This window comes from Macrobrachium nipponense, chromosome 36, assembly GCF_015104395.2.
Source record: "Macrobrachium nipponense isolate FS-2020 chromosome 36, ASM1510439v2, whole genome shotgun sequence".
NCBI lineage: Eukaryota > Metazoa > Arthropoda > Malacostraca > Decapoda > Palaemonidae > Macrobrachium > Macrobrachium nipponense.
Genome location: NC_087220.1, coordinates 50,372,334 through 50,395,176, shown reverse-complemented (window position 1 = coordinate 50,395,176; position 22,843 = coordinate 50,372,334). Strand labels below are relative to the sequence as shown.

Here is a 22,843-nt window from a genome sequence, read left to right as displayed (position 1 = left end):
GAACCAATGGGAGAGCGGGAGGATGGTGGCGAGTCTACTCAGTTGGCGGCGCGCGTTTTAAAATTGTTCTCGGTGGTCTGGGCGAATCCTTGGACTTTACAGCAACAACCTTTCGTATAACCTAAACTATTTTTGTATGTAGAGCCAAAAAAATCTTCGTATTTGCTTTCGTAAATTGAATTTTTCGTAAGCTGGGACTTTCGTATGTCGAGGTACCACTGTACTGTATAAATTCTACACACAAGTTCCTAGTTAACTATTAGAGATTATTCCAACTTTGAAGTCTTAGAAGCTATGGTGTTCAAATCGGCACCATTCAGCTGGATTCCTTAGGTCACTTTTGTGCTCCAAGGGGGCTTAACAGCTCACCTTTACTTGTGAGCTGCTATTTAGGCAAGTAAAAGTGAAGGATTTGTAATGAAATAAGTAAATGTTATCATTTTCAATTATATTTTTCTATAAAAAATCCATTGCTTTTTATCTTGACCTATGGAACTCGTACTAATAAATTACAAGGTACAATTTCTCCTTTTAGCATTTTTAAACAGAAAATATGTTTTCATATACATGATGGTTTGCTTATGGTGTAGTTTTTCCCATGTATAAAACCATGAAAACTGAGATTCATTGAGCAATGCATTTTCATACAGGTGATGGTTTAAAGTCAGGACAACTGAAGCTGTCAGACTTTGCAAGTAGCGAGATGGTTTGCCACAAGGAATTTGAAAGATCCAAGTTAAACATGCACTAACCCTCATGGAATGTAAGGGATTTCCTCCCTTTTCCCAGGATTTTTGCAGATGCACAAATAGGTTAAGAAAAAGTAATGCCTTTATATAGGAAACATTTTATTTACTAAAAACTATACATGTTGTTACAACCCTTGGGAATTGTTACAACCCTTGGGGTTGTTATAAAAGTTCTTATTATAATAATTGTTATCAGTAATAAATGTAACTCAGTGCTAAAGGTCAGTGGAAACAAACACTCAAGAAAACTTAACAATATTTAATACTTAACAAATATACAATTTAGATCAACCTTGTCAGACGACAAAAACCATAACTTGATAACAAGGAAGGACAAATACCAGTCCTTAGAATCACACTGGATTCCCTAAAACTAAGAAGCTAAGTCCTAACAAAGACAGGAGAAATAACAGTTATATTAATAAAAGACTTGTTTGGATCCAACAATTTTGCTGGCCAGACCAAAAACTACCCTAATTCTAATTTCAAGAAAGAAGGAAGGCAGAGTAAATAAAATAGGAAAACTTATAAATCCTACCTGTCAAACACAACGCTAAACACAAAACCTTGCCTATAATAGACTCATTGATTGACGTTATGTAGTCAAGACACAAACAGGACAGAAAATATATATATAAATATATGATTAAATAATACAAATTATATGTATAGTTGTTCTCACATCAGTGGATGCATCAGAGACACAAAACTAGGGCCGTGATCCACTCGCCAAATCAGCTAACAGGGCAGGTCCTGAACGCCAGAGTAATACCATAAAGGGAAGGCGATCCCAAACGAAAATCAGAGACACTCTGTCTTACCTGGCGTCAGCCTCCCTACAGGCCATCTCACGAGCTAGCAAGCTCCCAAAACCACAGCAGCTGAATGGAGACGAAAGTGCTAGAAGAAAGCGTCGGTACCAATTCCCTGGGAATTCCTCCTCTTCAGGGAAAGGCAGGACTGGCTCAAGTCGCAGGTGACAGGAGCACCTGCGAGTCTCTACTCGAAGTACACGAGCCGCAGGTCGAGGCAGGAGACACTCGAGTCGCAAGTGACAAGAGAACCTGCAGACAACAGACCAAGGCGAGGATCCAAAAACGTAATCCAAAGAATCGTCGACCAAATAAACTGCCAAATAATCGTCATCCAAAGTCCAAATAAGTATGCTGCTCAAGGTATGATATCAAGGGAGTGCTCAAGCCCGAACTGAACTCTGTCCGAGCACCAACGTCCAGACATCACCAAGACGCGTTCATAAACACTCGTATAAAAAAAAAAAACAATCGTTAAAACGATAGTTCGGTAATATAAACAAATGGGGAAGAGGCGCCTAACCACACTTAGAAACATTAAATTAAGCACTTTACGCTAAACACCTAAAATGACCAGACAACGGACACTTAAAATAAACAAATGCTCATACAAAACAAAGGCTATTCTGCCACAAAATGATTCTTAAAAACTAGTAATTAAACCTAGAAAAACAAGGCTGATCTAAATTCATAAAAGGCTAATAAAAAAAAATAATCTAGTTTTTCTAATACATGTAGAGAATACTTTATAGTTGTTTTAAATTAATGTAAATTAGGTAAGTTGGTAAATGTTTCTTTACCAACTTTCTAGGGAGCAGGCAGGTTTTCCAATGCTAATGTGATAGAAAATTTGATTGAATTTCAGTGAATTGCCACAACCTGGTGGCTGATGTTGTTGGAATCACGACAATGCGACCAGATAAATTTTGGCAAAGCAGTGCTCTTATAAACCTCCTACCCAAGGAACGAGTTGTTGCCGATTTTAGGTAAGTGTATATACTGAATTACCTTTCCAGTCATTTTTTTTTATTAGAATCACTATTCATGAGACTGTGTGCTACCTTTTCATAATGTAAGGCAGAATCATAAGATAGCTTTTATATGCAAGCCTTGCTGCTAGATACCTTCCAACCACAGCAAGTTTTATAGGTTGCATAAGAGATAAATAATAGCATTCATTTGGAAGTGTTAGCCATTTTTATTTTAAAACAACAGTTTTAATTGGATGTGAACCTTAAAATTTGTGTACTGTATGCTGTTTCAGTATTTTATTGTAAAAATGTGCATGTAATTTTTCAGTTACAAAAGCACTGACATTTGACCAACTTAGAGTAGAGGTTCACAGATCAAGTGAACGATGTTCCTCTTAAAGGGATTCCAATTGTTGCTAGTCAACAGCTGTTAATTGCATGGGGGCAGTTTGATGGTGACAACCTTTGACATATAGTAGAGTATAAAAAGTTTGGAAAGAAACATGAAGGTTATCTTCAGAATTGTAATGTTTTAATATTGAAGTGATCTTTGATCCTTTTTATGAATATGGTATATACTTTATTATTAGTTTCATGGTCTCTATGCTATATTTGTGTGCTTTGTCTCATTACTGTTTAAATTTATATAAGATTATATTACCAACTTTGGCTTTGTCATTGTATTTCTTTAAGTATTTAACCTTAATTAAAAGCCTTATGAATAGCTGGTATTTCTGTTTTGCCAGATTAGACAGTAAGTTATTACTTAACTGATATATGTGATATTTATATAGGTAATTTGGTCACTTAATAACTGTAAATTGATTTCAGTTCTCCGAACATCGCAAAACCCTTTCATGTTGGCCACCTACGATCTACAATTATTGGGAATTTTATTTGTAATCTTCATGAAGCGTTCGGACATGAAGTAACCCGAATCAACTACCTTGGGGATTGGGGTACACAGTTTGGTATGTTAAAGTACGGGTAAGTTTTATACCCATTTTGACCTCGAAATATTTTTTTGTGGTATTTCAAGTAGGAATACGTAACATATAAATTGTTAATAACTCCATGTGCAAAAGACAAAGAAGAAATATTAGGGAAAGAATCAAGAAAGTATTACATTTATTCAAGAACAATGTGTGTAAACCTCAACTTAAAATTTGTTGTCTAATTCAATTTGATAGTTTGGTTAAACTGCTTGGGATATATATTTGTAGACAGTCATTATTCTCAGCCTTTCTTTGTTTACTTTCCTGGTATACAAACATCATTGAATTGAGGCATTTTGAAGAGTTATAGGCACTGTTTATTCTTGTAATGCTGTACCTATGTATCGTCATTGCGGGCAGTGCAAATTGTATAGTAATTCTATTACGTGTCTGAATAAGTGTAATGTCTAGAGCCACCCAAGTCATATTAAAATTAGTAAATGCCATTGGACATCTCAAAATCTGCCTGTAAAAACAGTATTGACATTTGCAGTATGTGTATGTATAATAGATATTCAGCTGGTAAGCAGTTAGCTGGCTCAATAATCTTAAACTTTAGCTCACTCTAGATTTTTATCACCTTAACATTTGTATAATCAGTAAGCAGATTATATTGCAGAATTATGGGGATGAAAATTAGGAAAAAGAATATGTATGAATTTATAAAATTTTGAGCAATGTCCATGTTCCTTAAAAGGGATTTTGACGTAAGGAAAAATCTCTCTGGGCGATTGGCTCGTGTCGCCACGAAATATCCTTTAATCTATTATTTCTAGGGTAAATGTACTAACACATACCAGAGAATAAATAAATAAAGAAAAAGGTCAGTATAACTGACTCGCTCACCCTCCCAGAGAGTGTCGGTATGAACACTATGGCGAGTGAGACCACTACCACGAGCCAAATGCCAATAGAATTCTTCCCACTACAAAATCCCCCAAGAGGGGAGCCGACCCACAGAGTGGGCAGCACCTACTACTACTACTCCATCCCATGCTGCCGACTGCTGCGCCTCTGTGGTCCATCCTGAAGTTAGCAGACAATCTTGGCGATGGGATGGGTAGGGCGGGATTTCGCTGGCGACACGAGCCAATCGCCCAGAGATTTTTCCTTACGTCAAAATCCCTTTCTGGGCTCAGCTCGTGTCGCTGCGCGAAATCGTACCAGAGAAATAGCACAAGATTGTAAAGAAATTCAACAAAATATAAAGAGGTCTCAAATAAAAGATAAAATAAAAATAAACCAATATAATTGCTAATAAAGATACATATACACAGTGATACAAATAGAAATATTACTTAATTATACTTAATGCTAATAATATTTCTTAACTTAAGGTAATATACATATATACAGGAGAAATAACATATATGTACAACAATGGTATCTGTGTAAAGCTATGTATCAAAACAATGTAAAGCAATTAACATAAAAGTTGAATAAAACAAACTCAACAATAATAAAATATAAAAGAATGTATATGACTTAATATACAAAACCCGTAACCATTATAATAATATAATAAGATGTATCTCCTAGCATAAAAATAAGGAGATGACATCCACGAGATCAGTAATTATCACAAATGTGAGTGTCCCTAGCAAAAAAATAAGGGACACCCACTATATCATCATCAAAGCAGCTAAGACACAAGGTGACCGTAAATGAACAAGGCAGGAATAGACGAACTGTTGGGTGAGGCAGGTAGAAAGGAGAACTGGATCTTCTACTAAGGATTAGTCAGAGTCAGGGGAAACTATGTTACCCGCTGCAACTGCTGAAAATTTCAGGGCTTCCAAAGACTTTAAGTAATGACGTTTGAACACTGTCGGCGATTTCCATCCAGTATACTTTTTCAACTCATCGAAGTTCATATGTTGGAAATAGTTAATTGAGGTGGCTACTGCCCTGACATCATGTGCTTTTGGGAAAGAGTCAGGATTGGCTTGTTTAATGAAGTACAGGATTTGTTGCCTGATGCCTTTAATAGATAAAGTACCACCTTTTTCTCTCCTAAAGAGAGGACCCGATGAGGATGAGGAGGTCCTAGATAGAAAGGCTCGTAAAGCTGAAACTGGGCAAAGAGATATATCTTGTGGAAGGGGTAGTACCTTCCATGGTTCCCACCTCATCAAAGGATCTTCATTCTTAGCTAAAAAGCTACGTTCCGGTGAAAGTAGCACTTCCCCTGTGGGAAGGAACTGAATATGATCCGGATCTCTGGATAAAGCCGACAGTTCTGAAATTCTAGCTCCTGAGGCCAAGCTTAATAAAAATAGGGTTTTTCTTAAGAGCATTATAAACGAGCATGTGTCATTATTGGTTTCTGAAGCCAGTTTTAGAACATCGTTTAAGAACCATGATACTGACGTAGGCCTTACAGAAGGTCTAAGTCTAGCACAGGCCTTGGGAATAGACGAGAAGTAGGAATCTGTCAAGTCTATGTTGAACCCAAATTGAAAAATCTTTTTCAAGGCTGACTTGTTTGTCGTAATTGTGCTAGCTGCTAAGCCTTTTTCAAATAAGGATCTGAAAAAGGATATAGCTGAATTGATTGTCATGATCCTAATATCTGATTCTTTCAGGAAGGTTGCTAACTTTTTGACAGCAGCATCATACTGTCTCAAAGTTGAATCTCTTTTATCGGATTCCAAGAAGAGAATATTTTGAGGGTCAATATTCGCATCTCTCTTCGCTGCAAACTTCATGAAATCCATAAAGTTAGGGTTTTGAGAATCCCTGAGGAAGCGAACACAGTCTTCGTTTGTACTGACTGGGAGAGCTTGGGATTGGGGATCCGAAGAGGGCGGAGACCCAGTTCTAGGATGAGAGGGTACCAATTGCTCTTCGGCCAGTCTGGGGCTACTAGAGCCACTTGACCCTTGAATGTCCTGAGTTTGTTTAACACTTTCATGAGAAGATTCACTGGAGGAAAGACATAAATCTTCTCCCAGTTGTTCCAGTCTAGAGCCAGGGCGTCCGTGGCATAGGCCAGAGGGTCCAGGTTGGGGGCCACATAACACGGGAGTTTGTGGTTCGCTTGGGATGCGAAGAGATCTACCTGTAGACCTGGAACTCTCTGAAGAATCCATTGGAACGAACTGTTGTCCAGTGACCATTCCGACTCTAGAGGTACTGATCGGGATAGAGCATCTGCTATGACGTTTCTCACTCCCGCTATATGGGTGGAGGAGAGATGCCAACTGAACTTGTCCGCCAGGGAGAATATGGCTACCATGACATGATTTAGATGACGTGACTTGGAGCCTCCTCTGTTTATACAATGTACTACCACTGCGCTGTCCAGGACTAGCTTTATGTGGGAGTACTTTGGCGGACGTAACCTTTTTAGAGTCAAGAACAGTGCCATTGCCTCCAGTACGTTTATATGGAACTGACGGAACTGAGGTGACCACGTTCCTTGAACCTTTTTGAACTGGGAATATCCTCCCCAACCGCTTAATGAAGCGTCTGTGTGGATAGTGATCCCTGGTGGAGGAAACTGAAGGGGCACTGACACCGACAGGTTCTTGACTTTCGCCCACGGCCGAAGTCGATTCTTTAGAATCAGAGGGACTGAGGACAATTTGTCCCTGGACCTGACGTTTGCTCGTGAGCGCCAGATTCTGGTTAGGTCTTTCAGTTTGGCTTTCATTAGGATGTTCGTCACTGATGCAAACTGGAGAGAACCCAGGATCCTTTCCTGAGATCTTCTTGAAGCCAGTTTGTGACTCAGAAATTGCTTGACTGACTTCGCTATTTCCTTCCTCTTGGACGATGGAATCGACAGAGTATGGGAGGATAGATTCCATTGAATGCCTAGCCACTGAAAGTTTGACTCTGGAGTGAGTCTTGACTTGGTCCTGTTTATCTTGAAGCCTAGATATTCCAGGAACTGGAATCACTTTCAGTGTTGCTTTGTTGCATTCCTCGACTGTTGAAGCCCAGATCAACCAATCGTCGAGATACGCTACTACCATAACCCCTTGCGATCTGAGTTGTTGAACAACTACTTCCGCCAGCTTCGTAAACACTCTGGGTGCTACGTTGAGCCCGAAAGGAACTACCTTGAAGGAGAATGTCTGGTCTCCTATCTTGAAGCCCAGATACGGACGGAAGTGTCTTGCAATAGGGATATGATAGTAAGCGTCTGTAAGATCGATAGAGGTGGTGACGGCCCCACGAGGAAGTAAGGTCCGCACCTGCGAGATCGTGAGCATCTTGAACTTGTCGCAGCGAATGGCTAAGTTTAAGCGGGACAAGTCTAAGATTACTCTTCTTTTTTGTGAGCCTTTCTTTGGCACGCTGAACAAGCGACCTTGAAATTTTAACCTTTTGACTCTCGCTATAGCTCCTTTCTGAAGGAGATCCTCCGCATACTCCGTCAGTTCCTTGGAAGGAAGTTGACGGAAAGGCCTGGCTGGGGGTGGGTTCGTTAACCAGCTCCAACCCAGGCCTTTTGACACAATGCTCTGAGCCCACTTGCTGAAGTTCCACCGGTGGCGAAAGTGAAACAGCCTCCCTCCTACCTGAAGTTCTTCATTGGTTCTGGTAACCTCCTCGGCCTCCTCTGAAGTGTTTTCCCCTATTAAAGGGACCTCCCGATCCTCTCCCACGAAAGGAACGCTTACCCCTGCCTCCCTTACCCGAGCGGTCATACTTCTGTGAAGATTGACTCTCGAAGGCTTGATTGTAAGCTGGAGAGATGGCGTAAGAGGTGGAGGGCTGAGGCTGAGGGGAGATCACGTAAATTGGCTGTGATTGAGCCTTTGAAGTGGAAGGTTGGGCTGTTTGCACTAAGGGAACCGCCGGAACTTGCTGAGAAAAGCGTGGCTGCTTTTTCTGGTAGGGCTGGAAACGCCTGGGTTTCCTTTGACCCTTACCTCTAGCTGCTAGATCTTGCCTCCTCTTAGCCGTAAGACCCCAACGGTCCTTAAGGCTCTGGTTCAACCTCGTAGCCTCTGACTGGACTTCCTTCACCATCGCTTCTGGGAAGAGATCTGCTCCCCAGATGCTCGACGCAAGTAACCTATTCGGCTCATGCCGAATGGTTGCTTCTTGTAGGACATGCTTCCTACAATTCGTCCTAGCAGTGGCAAACTCAAACATATCTGACTGTACCGTTTGAGTCAGGGATTTGGTCATAAGTTTGAAAAGCGGCTCTGAACCATAGGCTATGGTGGCCACCTCGGTCATAGCAATAGAATTAATCGATCTGGCTAACCGCGATTTGGCGTCAAATTCAGCCTGAATAAGGCTATCTGGAAGCCTGGGTAGCTTTTCACCAAACTGCTCCATAGCACAGTCCGGTTTGAGTTTGCCAGCTGAGAAGGTGTTAGGTAAGTCTTCCCACAATTCTCCGGCTGAAGGAAGTAACGGAGATGTAGGATCTGCTTCCTTAAGTTGAGGCATGGGGTCCCCCTTCTGGGCCGCTGGAATGGTAGACGTCGCGATCTTTGTCAGGAAAGGGAGCGGGGTACTCTCATCCATCGTAAAGATCGTAAACGGACTCTTGAAAGGTTGGATTTTCGTATTGGAACAATCCATGTCCTCCAAACACCTGAGCCATTCCTCTCTGAGCCTGTCACGTGAATAGAGGACTGTCTCCTTTGGTACCCTATCATCTCGAATCATGGCTGAGGCGGTGAGCCTTGCGTAGCCGATGAACGGAGGCTGAAGGTCTTCCGGGTAGAACTCGAAGTCCTCGATCCTTCGAGTTCCAAATTCCGGTATAGAAATGAGTCCGTCTTGGAAGGGGGCGTATGACGCTACTCTCCAAGGGTTGTTCATCGAGAACGGAGGTAGAGAGTCATACGGGGGAAGCTGGGCTCCACCTGTATTGAAAGGTGGAGGAGAGGCTAGAGGAGCTTGGCTCAGTCCGGCTATAATGGAGTCTTGAGAAGTAATCCTATCCGACAACCGAGAGATCATTTGTTCCATGCTACTCTTCAGAGACCCAACCAGGTCGCCCACCTGTTGTAACAGGCCAGCATTGGAGTCCAAAGCCGGAGCTGCTGCGGAGGTGGAGGGGTGGCTCTGAATTGGAACCAAGGGTAGCGGAACTGACGACTCTGCCGGAGTGTGAGATCTCTCTCTGGAGGATTTACTCCTCGAGGACTTAGAGCCGGACCCAGAAGCTTTAGATCTGTCTGCTCCGGGATTCCTAGCCGGAGACTTACGAGAGGAGGATGACGCCGAAGCCGTCTTCTTAGACGACGACGACGTCTTTGTCAAGGATTTCACTACTTGACCCTTGACCTTGGGTCTAACCGAAGCGTCAGGAGGAGTATACAATTCATCACCCGTAAAGCCTTGGAAGGATGGAGAGGTTGCAGGAGTAGAAGAAACAGTTACACTCAAGGGTATCCTTGGGTGTCCACCTTACCTACCTCGACCAACAGGTCGTCTACACCTACCATAGTTCTACATTAATATCCAACGTCGCGACTTCCGAGGAGATGTCCTGGCCGTTGTCAGTTAATGAGGCAGCCAGCTGTTGCTGGATGAAGGCGATAGTCGGGGCCGCCTCTACTGGGGGGGGGGTGTCGACGTATCCTGTCGCCTTGCCTCCGGGGAAGATTAGTACCGCCAATCTTTTCTCCAGGATATAGGGCATACCCTTGGCGGCGTTCTTCCCGAAACCGCCGACCCAGGCCCGCAGGGTTGCCAGTGCGGTATCCCTCACTGCCGGCGCCTGGAAGAGAGGGTATTGATTAGATTTAAGAATAACTTAAAACTAAAGCTAACTTAGAGCATAACTTAAAATTATAGGGGCTATAAGGCCCCTTGAATTTTCCTTAAGTTAGAGTGATTGATGAAAACTTAAGCACTATAACAGATGCGGACCAGCTACCGGAGATGGAATACTTACCCCGTCTAAAAGCTGGCTCACCAGATCGTAACATATGGTACACGTCTCATGGTACCAGACCTGGATGTCCCCGTGCGGAGTCGCGCATGGAGCATGGGACCGGCAAACTTCGTGTCCACCACGGGTCCTGAAGTGTGGCGGCGCATCCCGGATGCTCACAGTTGGTGGTCTGTAAGTGGAAAGACACATGAGTATCTTAAAGAATATCACTTACAGGCTAAAGGACAGAAGAACTCCGTTGCATGCCGGAGCTCGGAAAAATTCGGGCATAGCCCCATCCCTTACTCGCCTGAATAGGCTATAAACCCCGGAGGTATCCGGTGAAAGAGAAGAGGGGGGAGGGGGAATGGTTTAAGGTACTTAAAATAAATTTAACATCTTAAACCTAAAAGCTCGAACGTACCGGACTAAGTCCAGTGCGAGGCGGAGTGATAACTCAGTGAAACGGAGAGGTTAGAAGGGACCGACTGTATGTTCCGGTCCACCCCGTGGGGTAGACTTAGCACCTTTCCGCTAGATGCCAGGTCTCCGGTGGTAAAGGAGCCCTAGTAAGGTGGGAAAGAGCAAGGGGCATACAGACTCGGGCTAGTAACGGAGCGACGGAGTAGTAATGGAGAGGGGGAAAGGCCAGTCCCCCCCACCTTACCATCCGACCGGACCGAGGAGCCGGAGAGGTCGAGTCCAGTCTGGGTCTGTCCCGCCCTCCCTACCCCCTCCGCCTGGGGGAGAGAGGGAGGCAGGCTCGGGTATGCGGAGCGAGCAAGGGCAGGCCTAGCCACCCCCCCGACTCTATGGAAGAGCGGGAGGGGGGAAAGGTGACTGGACAGGCGTCTGGCTGCCTCGTGATCACATAGTGACCACGGGGCGATAAGAACAACAACTAAGCCTAAAACATAACCAACTGATCAGAGAGATGCTATCGGGAAGCAACCGAACTGACAAGCGGTAACATAAAGGCCCAATGGGCCATGACCTAGGCTAAGCGAGCCAGACGCCTAACTAACCTAACAATAACACATAGGTAATAAAATGAATATAAAATGAAAGAAAGAAAAACAAAATAGTAGGAGAAAAAATCCAGGAGTGTACGACTAACCCGAAGGCGTCTACCACTCAAAAGCTAGCCGAGGCCGATACTAAGAGCCGTGCTAGGGTCTGGATGGAAGAGCCTACATAAGGTAAAAGACATGCATGCATGACAAAACCGTGTAGACCTTACCCTAAACAAAGCGGATAAAAAGATAGAGCGTACAAAGTCAGGGGATGTTCTGGGTATGGGCGACCCACGAGGCAGAACCATGCTGCCATGCTTCCGACCTAGAGATCGTATTTATACCTAAAAAACGGCAAATACGTGTTCAGGGCCGGAAAAAACCGAATAGCAATAAACACTGAGTACTTAACTTAGCTGCTGCGATGGCTGCACGCTCCATGGTAATAAAATCCAAAAGAAAGGGCACAAAAACACAGAGAAGAAAATGGCACGTGTGTATCGTGTGCGCTAACTGAAAAGGATGGCCACCAGAGGCGCAGCAGTCGGCAGCATGGGATGGAGTAGTAGTAGTAGGTGCTGCCCACTCTGTGGGTCGGCTCCCCTCTTGGGGGATTTTGTAGTGGGAAGAATTCTATTGGCATTTGGCTCGTGGTAGTGGTCTCACTCGCCATAGTGTTCATACCGACACTCTCTGGGAGGGTGAGGCGAGTCAGTTATACTGACCTTTTTCTTTATTTATTTTATGTTCTCTGGTATTGTGTTAGTACATTTACCCTAGAAATAATAGATTAAAGGATATTTCGCGCAGCGACACGAGCTGAGCCCAGAAATATAAATTTCTTAGAGGGCAGCCCTCCTCTCTCCAACTTGGCAGTCTTAGTTTGCTTAAGATTGGTGAGGTCGTAAAAAAAAAAAAAAAAAAAAAAAAAAAAAGCAGTAAAGATGAAGTACCCTGAGAGAGTAGCAGTGGCTTTTGCTTATCTATAGGCATTGATACAGTGTGTGGCCAATTTCCATTTTTCTTGCAGTAAGCTAAAGTAAAGTGTGTGGTTTGTATTTAGTGAGCACATGTAATGGATATAAATAAAACATTTGAACTTAATTTTTTACCGAACAGTAATACAATTCTTACTTTTTACCTTCCATGGTATCAGTATTGATGCTTGTAATATGACTGAAAATGACCTGAAGGATGATGCTATTCGAAAACTGTATGAAGTGTACGTTTGGGCCAATCAGAAAGCAGAGGAAGATCCTTGTGTTCTTGTCAAAGCTCAAGAGATATTTAGCAAAATGGAACAGGGAGATGAGGAAGTATTAAAGGCATGGAACTTATTCAGAAAAGTTTCAATTGAAGATCTGATAAGTGTATATTCAAGACTTAATGTGAAGTTTGATGAGTATCATGGGGAAAGTATGTATAGTGCTGATGAATGTCAGGAGAGCTTAGAAATGATGGAAGGAAAGGGCCTCTTGGAAAGTCTAGAAGATGGCAGAAAAGTGTTTTGCTTGACTCCAAATAATAAGATTACGGTTGTTAAAAGTGATGGATCATCGATTTACTTATCCAGGGATATAGCAGGTGCTGTTGACAGATATAAAAGATATAAATTTACCAAGAGTTACTATGTTGTGGACAATGCTCAGACTGATCATTTCATTGCCTTATTTACTATTTTGAACCAGCTTGGATTTGACTGGGCAGAAAATATGAGGCATATAAAATTTGGGAGAATACGAGGAATGAGTACAAGGAAAGGGACTGCAGTGTTCTTGCAAGACTTACTAGATGAAGCACAGAAGGTGATGAAGCAAAAGCAAGAGGAAACTGATAGTAAGTGATGAATCTTTTGTATATACGTATGGCTATTGTGGTAATTTGCATGTTTTCAAAAAAACTGTCTTTCTTTGTAGAGAATTTGAGTATGTACTGAACAGTGATTGCTCGCTTTACTGCACTAATTGATCCAAAGGGAGGTTGTAAATAAAAAAAAATTTGGTCAAGGGAAATAGTCTTGTGCTTAGCGTAAGGTAGGTTACCCCAAAAACTTAGCACAGCATTGCAGTTTACCAGTTGACTTAACCTATGCTATGCATATTCACATCTAACCAATTACAGAATAAAAATAATTCAATGCATTTCATTTAACGTAAGCTAGTGAATATCTGTTAAAAGATCATAGCCTAGGCTAGAATAAGTTTCATTGCTGAAGTTAGATGAATAGGCTTGAAAAATAGCTTCGTTAAAATTTCAACCTTATATTGGTGGAGGCTCGCTGGAAAGTTAGGCTATCCAAGGGAACCTGTTACTTAATAATAGTTAGTCAGACAGTTGTTAAGGGGATTAGCAAGATGTTTTTGCAATAATTACGGGTAGCATCCTTAAATTTATAATGTGATCTCACTTATTTATCACCAGCACTTGCAAACAGACCCTTATTCGAGTATCCTGTGATAATTATCATTATAGGGTTTCTTTGAAGTATGTAATCAGAACTTCAATTTTAAAGTAGTTAAGAAGCCCTCATTTGCAGACTCTCAAGTGGCTTGCCCATAGGATTTGCATTTAAATAAAGGGAAATTAGCACCAAAGGGAAGCTTCAAAAAACCTTAGCACTGGACAAGGTATGATGTAGACTGTATTATTGTAAGGGGTTTAAAATGTCTGAGGTGGTGCAGTGGTACAATTCTTGCCTACCAGTCGAGAGGATCAGGTTTCAAATCTTGTTGCGCACTGGTCACTTTGGGATGACACCACTGCAAAAACCCATTGCCCTAGCGGTCTGAAACCTCAGGAGAGTTAGTAGAATAGGTACCAGCCCTTGGGTTGGGGTGTTAAACAGTGGGCCCAGCAACACACTGGCCACATGTCTTGGGCATCAGGACTTGTACCCCACTGGTTGTCGGCCTAAGAAACAGGAGATTAGTGCCTGCCTAGAAGCTTCGTGCGAGGCTCAGCAGGACTTTAACTGTTTTTAATGTAAGAAGAATAAGCATGTTAAATGTATTGGTATAAATTGCAACAAATTCTCCTAGCTTCTTTAGAAGTCCTGTTTTCTTTATCAGAGAGATTGGAAATATCATTATGGAATACATGAATACTTAGTAAAGACTTAATACTGTTTAATATGGCAGATAGACCATTTTGTGGTGATGTGTTGTCTTCCTGATGATTAACTAACTATTCATTGGTAGGATGGGCCATTTCCTCTTGTTGATTTGGTTTTGTTAAACAAATGACTTATAGCCACTGACTTTGGGGTTGGAGTTAGTCAAACTCCTTTGGCTGGTGAAGTTATTTACAGTTGACTAGCCTTTACTTAATGGACATTTCTATTACTCTTATAATCATGAATGATGCATGCTGAGTCCTCTAAATTTAGGAAATAATTAAAATATAATTTTTCAAATTGCATTTTCAGCCACCCGAGAAGATTTACAGTACAGCAGTATGGATATTGCCGACAAAATTGCTGTTTCATGTATACTTGTTGGGGATATGAAGCAACGACGTCAAAGGGATTATATTTTTTCATGGGACAAAGTACTACAGGTATTTTGTTCATGTTTCAAGTTTCTTATCTAAACGTGAGCATTAATTTTTATTTTTACCATGTGGTGCCGTTGTTTCTTACCACAAAGCCATCTGTATGGTACCTTAACAGTAACAGAAACCAATGTTTTATGAAACTGTCTGTAATAATAGCTATGAGAAATAATATTAGATAGGGTAGAGTACAACTGGAATTAATTTCCTCAAAGACTGTATTGTTCCTACACGATATACAAACCCTCAGTCCTTTACATAAGGAATTACTTTCGACGTAGTTGGAATTACGGCCGTTAAATTCTTGAACAAGGTGGTTAGGCAGTAACTACCGTGTGGCAGGCAGGTAGGCCACCTTGCCCGGAAGTAAACACTCCACTTTGCCTGTGGCCGTCTTCCAATGAAGAAGTGTGTTTGTGAGCCCTTGCTGACTGGCGGTTGATCATTTTCCCGGTGGGATCTTTCTTTTTTATTTTAAATATGTATATACAGTTTTTGATATTAACCCTCTAACGTCGACACAAATTGTCTATCGGGTGCCAATTGGACGTATTAAACGTTGATAAAAAAAATTTTCATACAATGAACTTACCTGTCAGATATATACTTTGCTAAGACTCCGTCGTCCCCGACAGAAATTCAAATTTCGCGCCACTCGCTACCGGTAGGTCAGGTGATCTACCTGCCTGCCCTGGGCGGGCGGCAGGACTAGGAACCATTCCCGTTTTCTATCATATTTTCTCTGTCGCCGGTGGTATCAACATTGTTGTTACTACCTCCTGACTGGAATTCGCTTTTCAAGACTTTTTGATCATTCTATATTGGTTTTCTTGGTGACGTACTGGATCGTTGTTTTGGCATTCGCTACTGTGGACTGGATTTGGACTTGCTTTTGATTTTTCTGATAGAATGTCTGATTCAAGTGTTAGTGTGAGAGTGTGTGTGAATGTAGGCTGCAAGGTGAGGATACCGAAGGCTTCGGTTGATCCTCACACTGTATGTCGTAAATGTAGGGGGTTTGACTGTTCTTTGGCTAACACCTGTATTGAGTGTGAAAAGTTGAATGCTAATGAATGGGAGACTCTAACTTCTTACTTGAAGAAGTTAGAGAGGGATAGAATTAGACGGGCTGCACAAAAGAGTGTGAGTACAAGGCCTATTGAGCCTTTTTCTGAGTCTAACTCTCCTTTTATTAATGAATTTGATTCTCCCTATGTATCTGAATCCTCACAGGCTTTGCATTCGGATTCGGCTTCGGAAATCGCCAATCTGAAGGCTACTCTTCGTAAAATGAAGACAAAGATGGCGGCCATGCAAGGTAAGGGAAGTGATAGTGAATTACTTAGTGAAGTGAGTGTTCCCAGTGTTGTGGATGGGGCGTCTGACGTCCCTGCGATGCTCCCAGGCCTAGACCTCTTCCAAACTCACATACCCAGAGGAGTAGGAAAGTCGAAAGTCGTACGGAGGTTGTGGGGAATCCCCAACGGTCAGGCGTCCCTTCAGCAGGTTCTGTTTCGCTACAGTCTGCTCAGGACCGCTTTAATAGAAGCGTCCTACGAGATTGTTTCTCGTCGTCCGGTTCTCTTTCACCTAAACGAGGGTGGAAGGACTCGGATCTTTCTAGGCCACTGAAAAGGCATTGGAAAGAGCGCGCGTTCGACTTGAGCCCGGAACGCTTCTCGGAGGAAGCTCCTTCTTCTATCAAGAAGGCTAAGCTGGTTTCGACGCCTCCTCGAACGGTATTTGAGGATCACACTCCTTCGAGTTCTCCTGCTTCTTCTTTTGAAGAGGACGCTGGTGTGGCTTCCAAGAGGATATTGCTTGCAGTACAAGAGCAGATAGCCTCTTTGGTTGGAGTTCTTTCGAGGGATCCCCCTCGCAAGAAGGACGCTAGACTTCCTACTAACCCTCTTACGCCGAAGCCCTAAAAATCAAAACCTCTCCTGTATGCCGGCGCCGGTTTGGAGTGAGCGCGGAACCGGAAAAAATAATTTTTTCAAAAAATCACAGCGCGCTTAGTTTTGAAGATTAAGAGTTCATTTTTGTCTCATTTTTTTTTTCATTGCCTGAAGTTTAGTATGCAATCATCAGAAATGAAAAATAATATCATTATCATATGTAAATAATGCGATATATGGTAACGAAAAAAAAATATTCATAGATAATTGTATTCAAATCATGCTGTGCAAAAAACGGTTAAAAAACTAACGAGTTACTTTTTTTTCGTTGTATTGTACACTAAATTTCAATCCTTTTGATATATAATACATAGTAAAACAATAAAAAGCAACACCGGAAAAATATTATCACAAAATGATGTACGAATTCGTAACGCACGGATGTAAAAAAATGTTTATTTTCAAAAAATTCACCGTAATTTTAAATAATGTTCTAGAGACTTCCAATTTGTTTCAAAATTAAGACAAATGATTGAATATTACGATACTGTGAGAGTTTTAGATTAGAATTGCAGATTTCGACCATTTCGGACGAGTTAAATTTGACCGAATGTCGAAATTTTAATATATATATTTTTTTATATGCACATATTTCAAAGATGAAAAAAGCTACAACCTTCAATTATTTTTTATTGTATTCTTCATGAAATTGCGCACATTTTGATATATGAAACTCTATAAAAAGGCTAATATGAAAAGGAGCAAATATTAGAATAATGCGATGTATGTATTTCGGAGACTTGCGGCCGCGAATCGGCGCGCGGTTAGTGAAGGTAAATATATTTTTCAAAAATTCACCATAAATCACAATATTGTTTTAAAGACTTCAAATTTGTTTCAAAATGAAGAAAAATGACGGAATATTCTAGGCCGTAAGAGTTTTAGCTTACAATTGCGTTTTTCAACTATTTCGGTAGTCAAATTTGACCGAACGTGGTTTTTTTTCTATTTATCGTGATTTATATGCAAATATTTCAAAAAAGAGAAAGGCTACACCCTTCAATCATTTTTAGTTGTATTCTACATGAAATTGCGCACATTTTCATATATAAACTTTATGTAACAGCTAATTTTAAATGGTGCAAACATTTCGACAATCGCACAAAAAATTCTGATTTTTTCGGAAGAGTTACCGCACGAACGTAATGTTTTTTTTTTTCATAAATTCACCATAAATCGAAATATTGTGCTAGAGACTTCCAAGTCGTTGCAAAATGAAGGTAAATGATTGAATATTACTAGAATATAAGAGTTTTAGCTTACAATTGCGTTTTTCGACCATTTCGGTAGAGTCAAAGTTGACCGAAAGTTGAAATTTTTGCACTTAACGTTATTTATATGAAAATATTTCAAAACTGATAAAAGCTACAACCATGGGTTGTTTTTTGTTGTATTGTGCATGAAATTGCGCACATTTCCATATATAAAACTTTATGTAACGGCAAATTTAAAAGGGTGCAAACATGAGGACAATCGCACGAAAAAATTTATCGGAAGAGTTATCGCACGAACGTAAGGAAAAAGTTTTTTCATAAATTCACCATAAATCGAAATATTGTGCTAGAGACGTCCAATTTGTTGCAAAATGAAGGCAAATGATTGAATATTACTATAATATAAGAATTTTAGCTTACAATTGCGTTTCTCGACCATTTCTGTAGAGTCAAAGTTGACCGAAGGTTGAAATTTTTGCACTTATCGTTATTTATATGAAAATATTTCAAAATTGATAAAAGCTACAATCATGAGTATTTTTTTGTTGTATTTTACATAAAATTGCGCACATTTTCATATATAATACTTCATGTAAAGGATAATTTAAAATGGTGCAAAAATTATGTCAAAGTGACGAAATAATTTCTGAGATGTGTCACTGATACTTTTTAGTGCGATAAGAAAGAAATTCGCGCTTGTGCGCCTGCGTAGCGATTGTAAACAAAACAACGCCTTGATCTGTGAACTCCCAGCATCCCCAAGGCGCGTGATACAAAAGTTTTTGGCTGGTAGGCCTATAAAGTATTTTTCCGCGAATTTTTAAAAAAACTTTTTTGAGCCGACGTATGATACGTCCAATCGGCATACGGGAGACATTTTGACTCGACGTTTAATACGTCCAATCGGCGTAAGAGGGCTAAGAAGTCTCGTCTTCTTTCACCGGCCAGACGTGAGGCGTCCTCCAGACATGGGACGTCTTCCAGGCGCGAAGAGTCTTGCAAGCGTCAGGAGCTATCCGAGCGAGTTGCTCTGGATAAGGATACGCTCAGGCGCGAGGCGCCAGCCAGGCGCGAGGCGCCAGCCAGGCGCGAGGCGCCAGCCAGGCGCGAGGCGCCAGTTAGGCGCGAGGATTCAGCCAAGCGCGAGGCGCCAGCCAGGCGCGAGGATTCACGCCAAGCGCGAAACGCCAGCCAGGCGCAGGAGTCAGCTTTGCGTGAGGCGCCAGACAAGCGCGAGGCGTCAGCCAGGCGCGAGATGCCAGCCAGGCAACAAGCTCCAGCCAAGCGAGAAGCGCCAGCCAAGCGCGAGGAGCTTTCCAGGCGTGAGAAGTCAAGCAGACGCGAGACTTCTTTTAGACTTGAGAGAGATTCTGTTCACTCTATGAGTCCCTCTCCTAGTAGGAGTTTGTCACCAGTAGAGAGAGAACGGGATGAAGATCCTCTCGTTTTTCAGGCCGATTCTCCGCACGGTGTAGAAGGAGATTCGGAAGAAGAGGGTAACAGTAGAGAAGGAGTCTCTAACTATAGAGTTTCTGACAGACCTTCTTTTGCAGGAGTACGGAGATTCTTTGACTCCTGCGGCTCCTCCTTTGCCTCGATCACTGTTTTCGAGTGCGGTTGTACCAAAGTCTTCGTCGGTCTTGAAGATGAGACCTACGATCTCTATGAAGAGAGCGCTACAGTCTCTAGACAAATGGATGTTGTCAAAGAAGGATCTGGGCAGAACCACCTTCTGTATGCCTCCAGCCATACTTTCTGGCAAGAGAGGTTTCTGGTACCGAACTGGGGAGAACATGGGCCTTTCTCTCCCAGCGGCAGCCGAAGCGGACTTTTCAACCTTGGTTGATTCATCGTGGAGACACGCTTTGAATGGAGCTCGTGTGTCTTGGGCGATTTCTGAGACGGATCATCTCCTCAAGGGCCTCTTCCATATTTTGGAAGTGTTTAATTTCCTAGACTGGTCCCTTGGGGTGTTGTCTAAGAAGGCTCATGACTCGGAAGGTCTAGACCCCGAAGTCATTCTGAGTATTCTTTCTTGTATTGACAAGGCAGTACAAGACGGATCGGGAGAAATCTCCTCTCTTTTTGGAGCGGTGCTCCTTAAGAAGAGGAGTATTTTTAGTGCCTTCTTAACCAAGGCGGTTTCTCCCTCACAGAGAGCAGCCCTGGTTTTCGCTCCCATGTCGGACTTCTTGTTTCCTTCTCAGTTAGTGAAGGACATTTCTCGCTCACTGACTGAGAAGGCGACACAGGATCTTCTCCTGCAAACTGCAAGGAAGAAGAGACCCCTAGTTTCGGTTGACAAGAAAGGACCGACTTCTACGGTTCAGCCCTTTCGAGGAGGCCCTCCCTCCAGAGCTCCCTCTAAGAGAAGAGGTCCTGAGAGGAGAGGTAAAGATTCTTTCCGTCCCTTTAAGAAAGGGAAGTGAGACAGACAACCTCCAAACACCAGTGGGTGCCAGGCTTCTCGAATTTGCAGACGCCTGGTCACTCATAAACTCGGACGCCTCTTTGATGTCCATAATCAGGAAGGGATATCTTATCCCCTTCCAGGACAGTCCTCCCCTAACGACCATTCCGCGGGAACTGTCAGCCAGATACAGGGACCCTGTACTGAGGGATACTCTTCGTCTGATGGTGAATCAAATGTGGGACAAAAGAGCTATAGAATTAGTTCTAGAGCAAAACTCTCCGGGGTTTTACAATCGGCTTTTCCTGGTTGCGAAAGCCTCGGGGGGGCTGGAGACAAGTACTAGATGTCAGCGCTCTGAACAAGTTGGTTCTAAAGGAGAAGTTCTCTATGGAGACTTCGGCCTCAGTCCTGGCGGCTTTGCGTCAAGGAGATTGGATGGTGTCGCTGGATCTCCAGGACGCCTATTTTCATGTCCCGATTCACCCTTCGTCGAAGAAGTACCTCCGTTTCATGACGGGGGGAAGGATCTTTCAGTTCAGGGCCTTGTGTTTCGGCCTGTCCACAGCTCCTCAGGTTCTTCAACAAACCTGATGAAGAATGTGGCGAGGTTTCTTCACCTCAAAGGCGTCAACATCTCTCTATATCTGGACGATTGGCTCATCAGGGCCAGAACAGAGAGACAGTGTTTGGAGGACCTTTCTTTGACCCTAGACCTGATAAAGGCGTTGGGACTACTCGTGAACCTCGAGAAGTCACAGCTGATTCCCAGCAGAACTTGGTCTATCTGGGGATTCAGATGGATTCTCGGGGTTTTCGAGTATTTTCTTCGCAAGAGAGAATCGTGAGAGGCTTGGAAAAAGTCTCTCTCTTCTTAGGGAAAGAACGGACTTCGGCGAGGGAATGGTTAAGCCTTCTAGGCACCCCTTTCCTCGCTCGAAACAGTTCTTTCCTCTAGGAAGACTGCATCTTCGTCCTCTTCAGTTTTTCCTAAGGAGATCATGGAACTGGAAGACGGGACTTCTCTCCGACAGTTTTCTCCTTCCAATGGAGATGAAACCACACCTGCAATGGTGGTTGTCCCCTCTAAAAGAGAACAAGGGAATTTCTCAGGAAGTTCCGAACCCAAGCCGAGTGTTGTATTCAGACGCATCGGAGAAGGGTTGGGGAGCAACACTAGGACCGAGAGAAGTGTCAGGCACCTGGAAGGCAGCACAGGTGTCCTGGCACATAAATTGCAAAGAACTTCTAGCAGTTCACTTGGGGCTAAAGTTCTTCTAACCCTTTGTGACAAACAGTGTGGTCCAAGTGAATGTGGACAACACTACCGCCCTGTCCCTACATTCAGAAGCAAGGAGGAACGCACTCCGTGTCTCTATACGAGATAGCAAGAGATCTGCTAATTTGGACCTCACAGAGGAACATCTCCCTCCTGACAAGATTTGTTCAGGGTACGAGAAACGTCAGGGCGGACAGACTGAGCAGGAGAAGCCAGGTCCTTCACACAGAATGGACCCTTCATTCAGAGGTGTGTCAGAGTCTTTGGGGCACTCCTCACGTAGATCTGTTCGCCACATTCCTTTCCAAAAGGCTGGAAGTCTTTTGTTCAGTGGTGGAAGACCCAAGAGCTCTCGTGGTCGACGCCTTCCTGCTAGACTGGTCTCATGTGGACGTGTACGCTTTCCCCCCTTTCAAAATCCTGGGACAAGTGTTGAGAAAGTTTGTAGCGTCCCAACAGGGACAAGGATGACCCTGATAGCCCCGTTTTGGCCAGCACAATAGATTGGCTTTTGCAGGAGGTTGGTGCTGGAAGTGCGGACAGTAGACTTCCCAAGATCCCTTCCAAAAAGGATGGATCTTCTCAGACAGCCACACTTCGAGAGGTTTCATCAAAACCTCCCCGCTCTCGCGCTGACTGCCTTTCGACTATCGAAAGACTTGTCAGAGCGAGGGGTTTTTCTCGCGAAGGCTGCAGCGCTATCGCTAGAGCCCGCAGAGCTTCCACTAGACGAGTCTATCAGTCGAAGTGGGAGGTATTCAGAAGGTGGTGTAAGTCTAAGAAGTTGTCCTCCTCCAGTACCTCTATAACCGAAATCGCTGATTTCCTTTTGTTCTTGAGAGAGGTCTCTCACTTGTCTGTATCGACGATCAAAGGATACAGGAGCATGCTTTCGGCAGTCTTCAGAAACAGAGGCCTAGAGATTGCTGATAATAAAGATCTGCACGACTTGATTAGATCGTTTGAAACGACAAAATCTAAGGAAGTAACTCCTCCCAGCTGGAACCTGGATGTAGTTCTCAAGTTCCTTTCGTCTAACAGAT

General features: G+C 42.8%; 1 protein-coding gene across 1 annotated transcript in view; it reads left to right on the top strand.

The window, feature by feature from the left end:
* LOC135203441 (probable arginine--tRNA ligase, mitochondrial) overlaps positions 1-22,843 on the top strand; it is an 89,988-nt gene that overhangs the window by 32,954 nt on the left and 34,191 nt on the right. The window contains exons 2-5 of the mRNA XM_064233168.1: positions 2,427-2,547; positions 3,364-3,519; positions 12,547-13,226; positions 14,815-14,945. Of these exons, the coding sequence (XP_064089238.1) occupies positions 2,427-2,547; positions 3,364-3,519; positions 12,547-13,226; positions 14,815-14,945 (1,088 nt within the window). The remainder of the gene's footprint in view (positions 1-2,426; positions 2,548-3,363; positions 3,520-12,546; positions 13,227-14,814; positions 14,946-22,843) is intronic.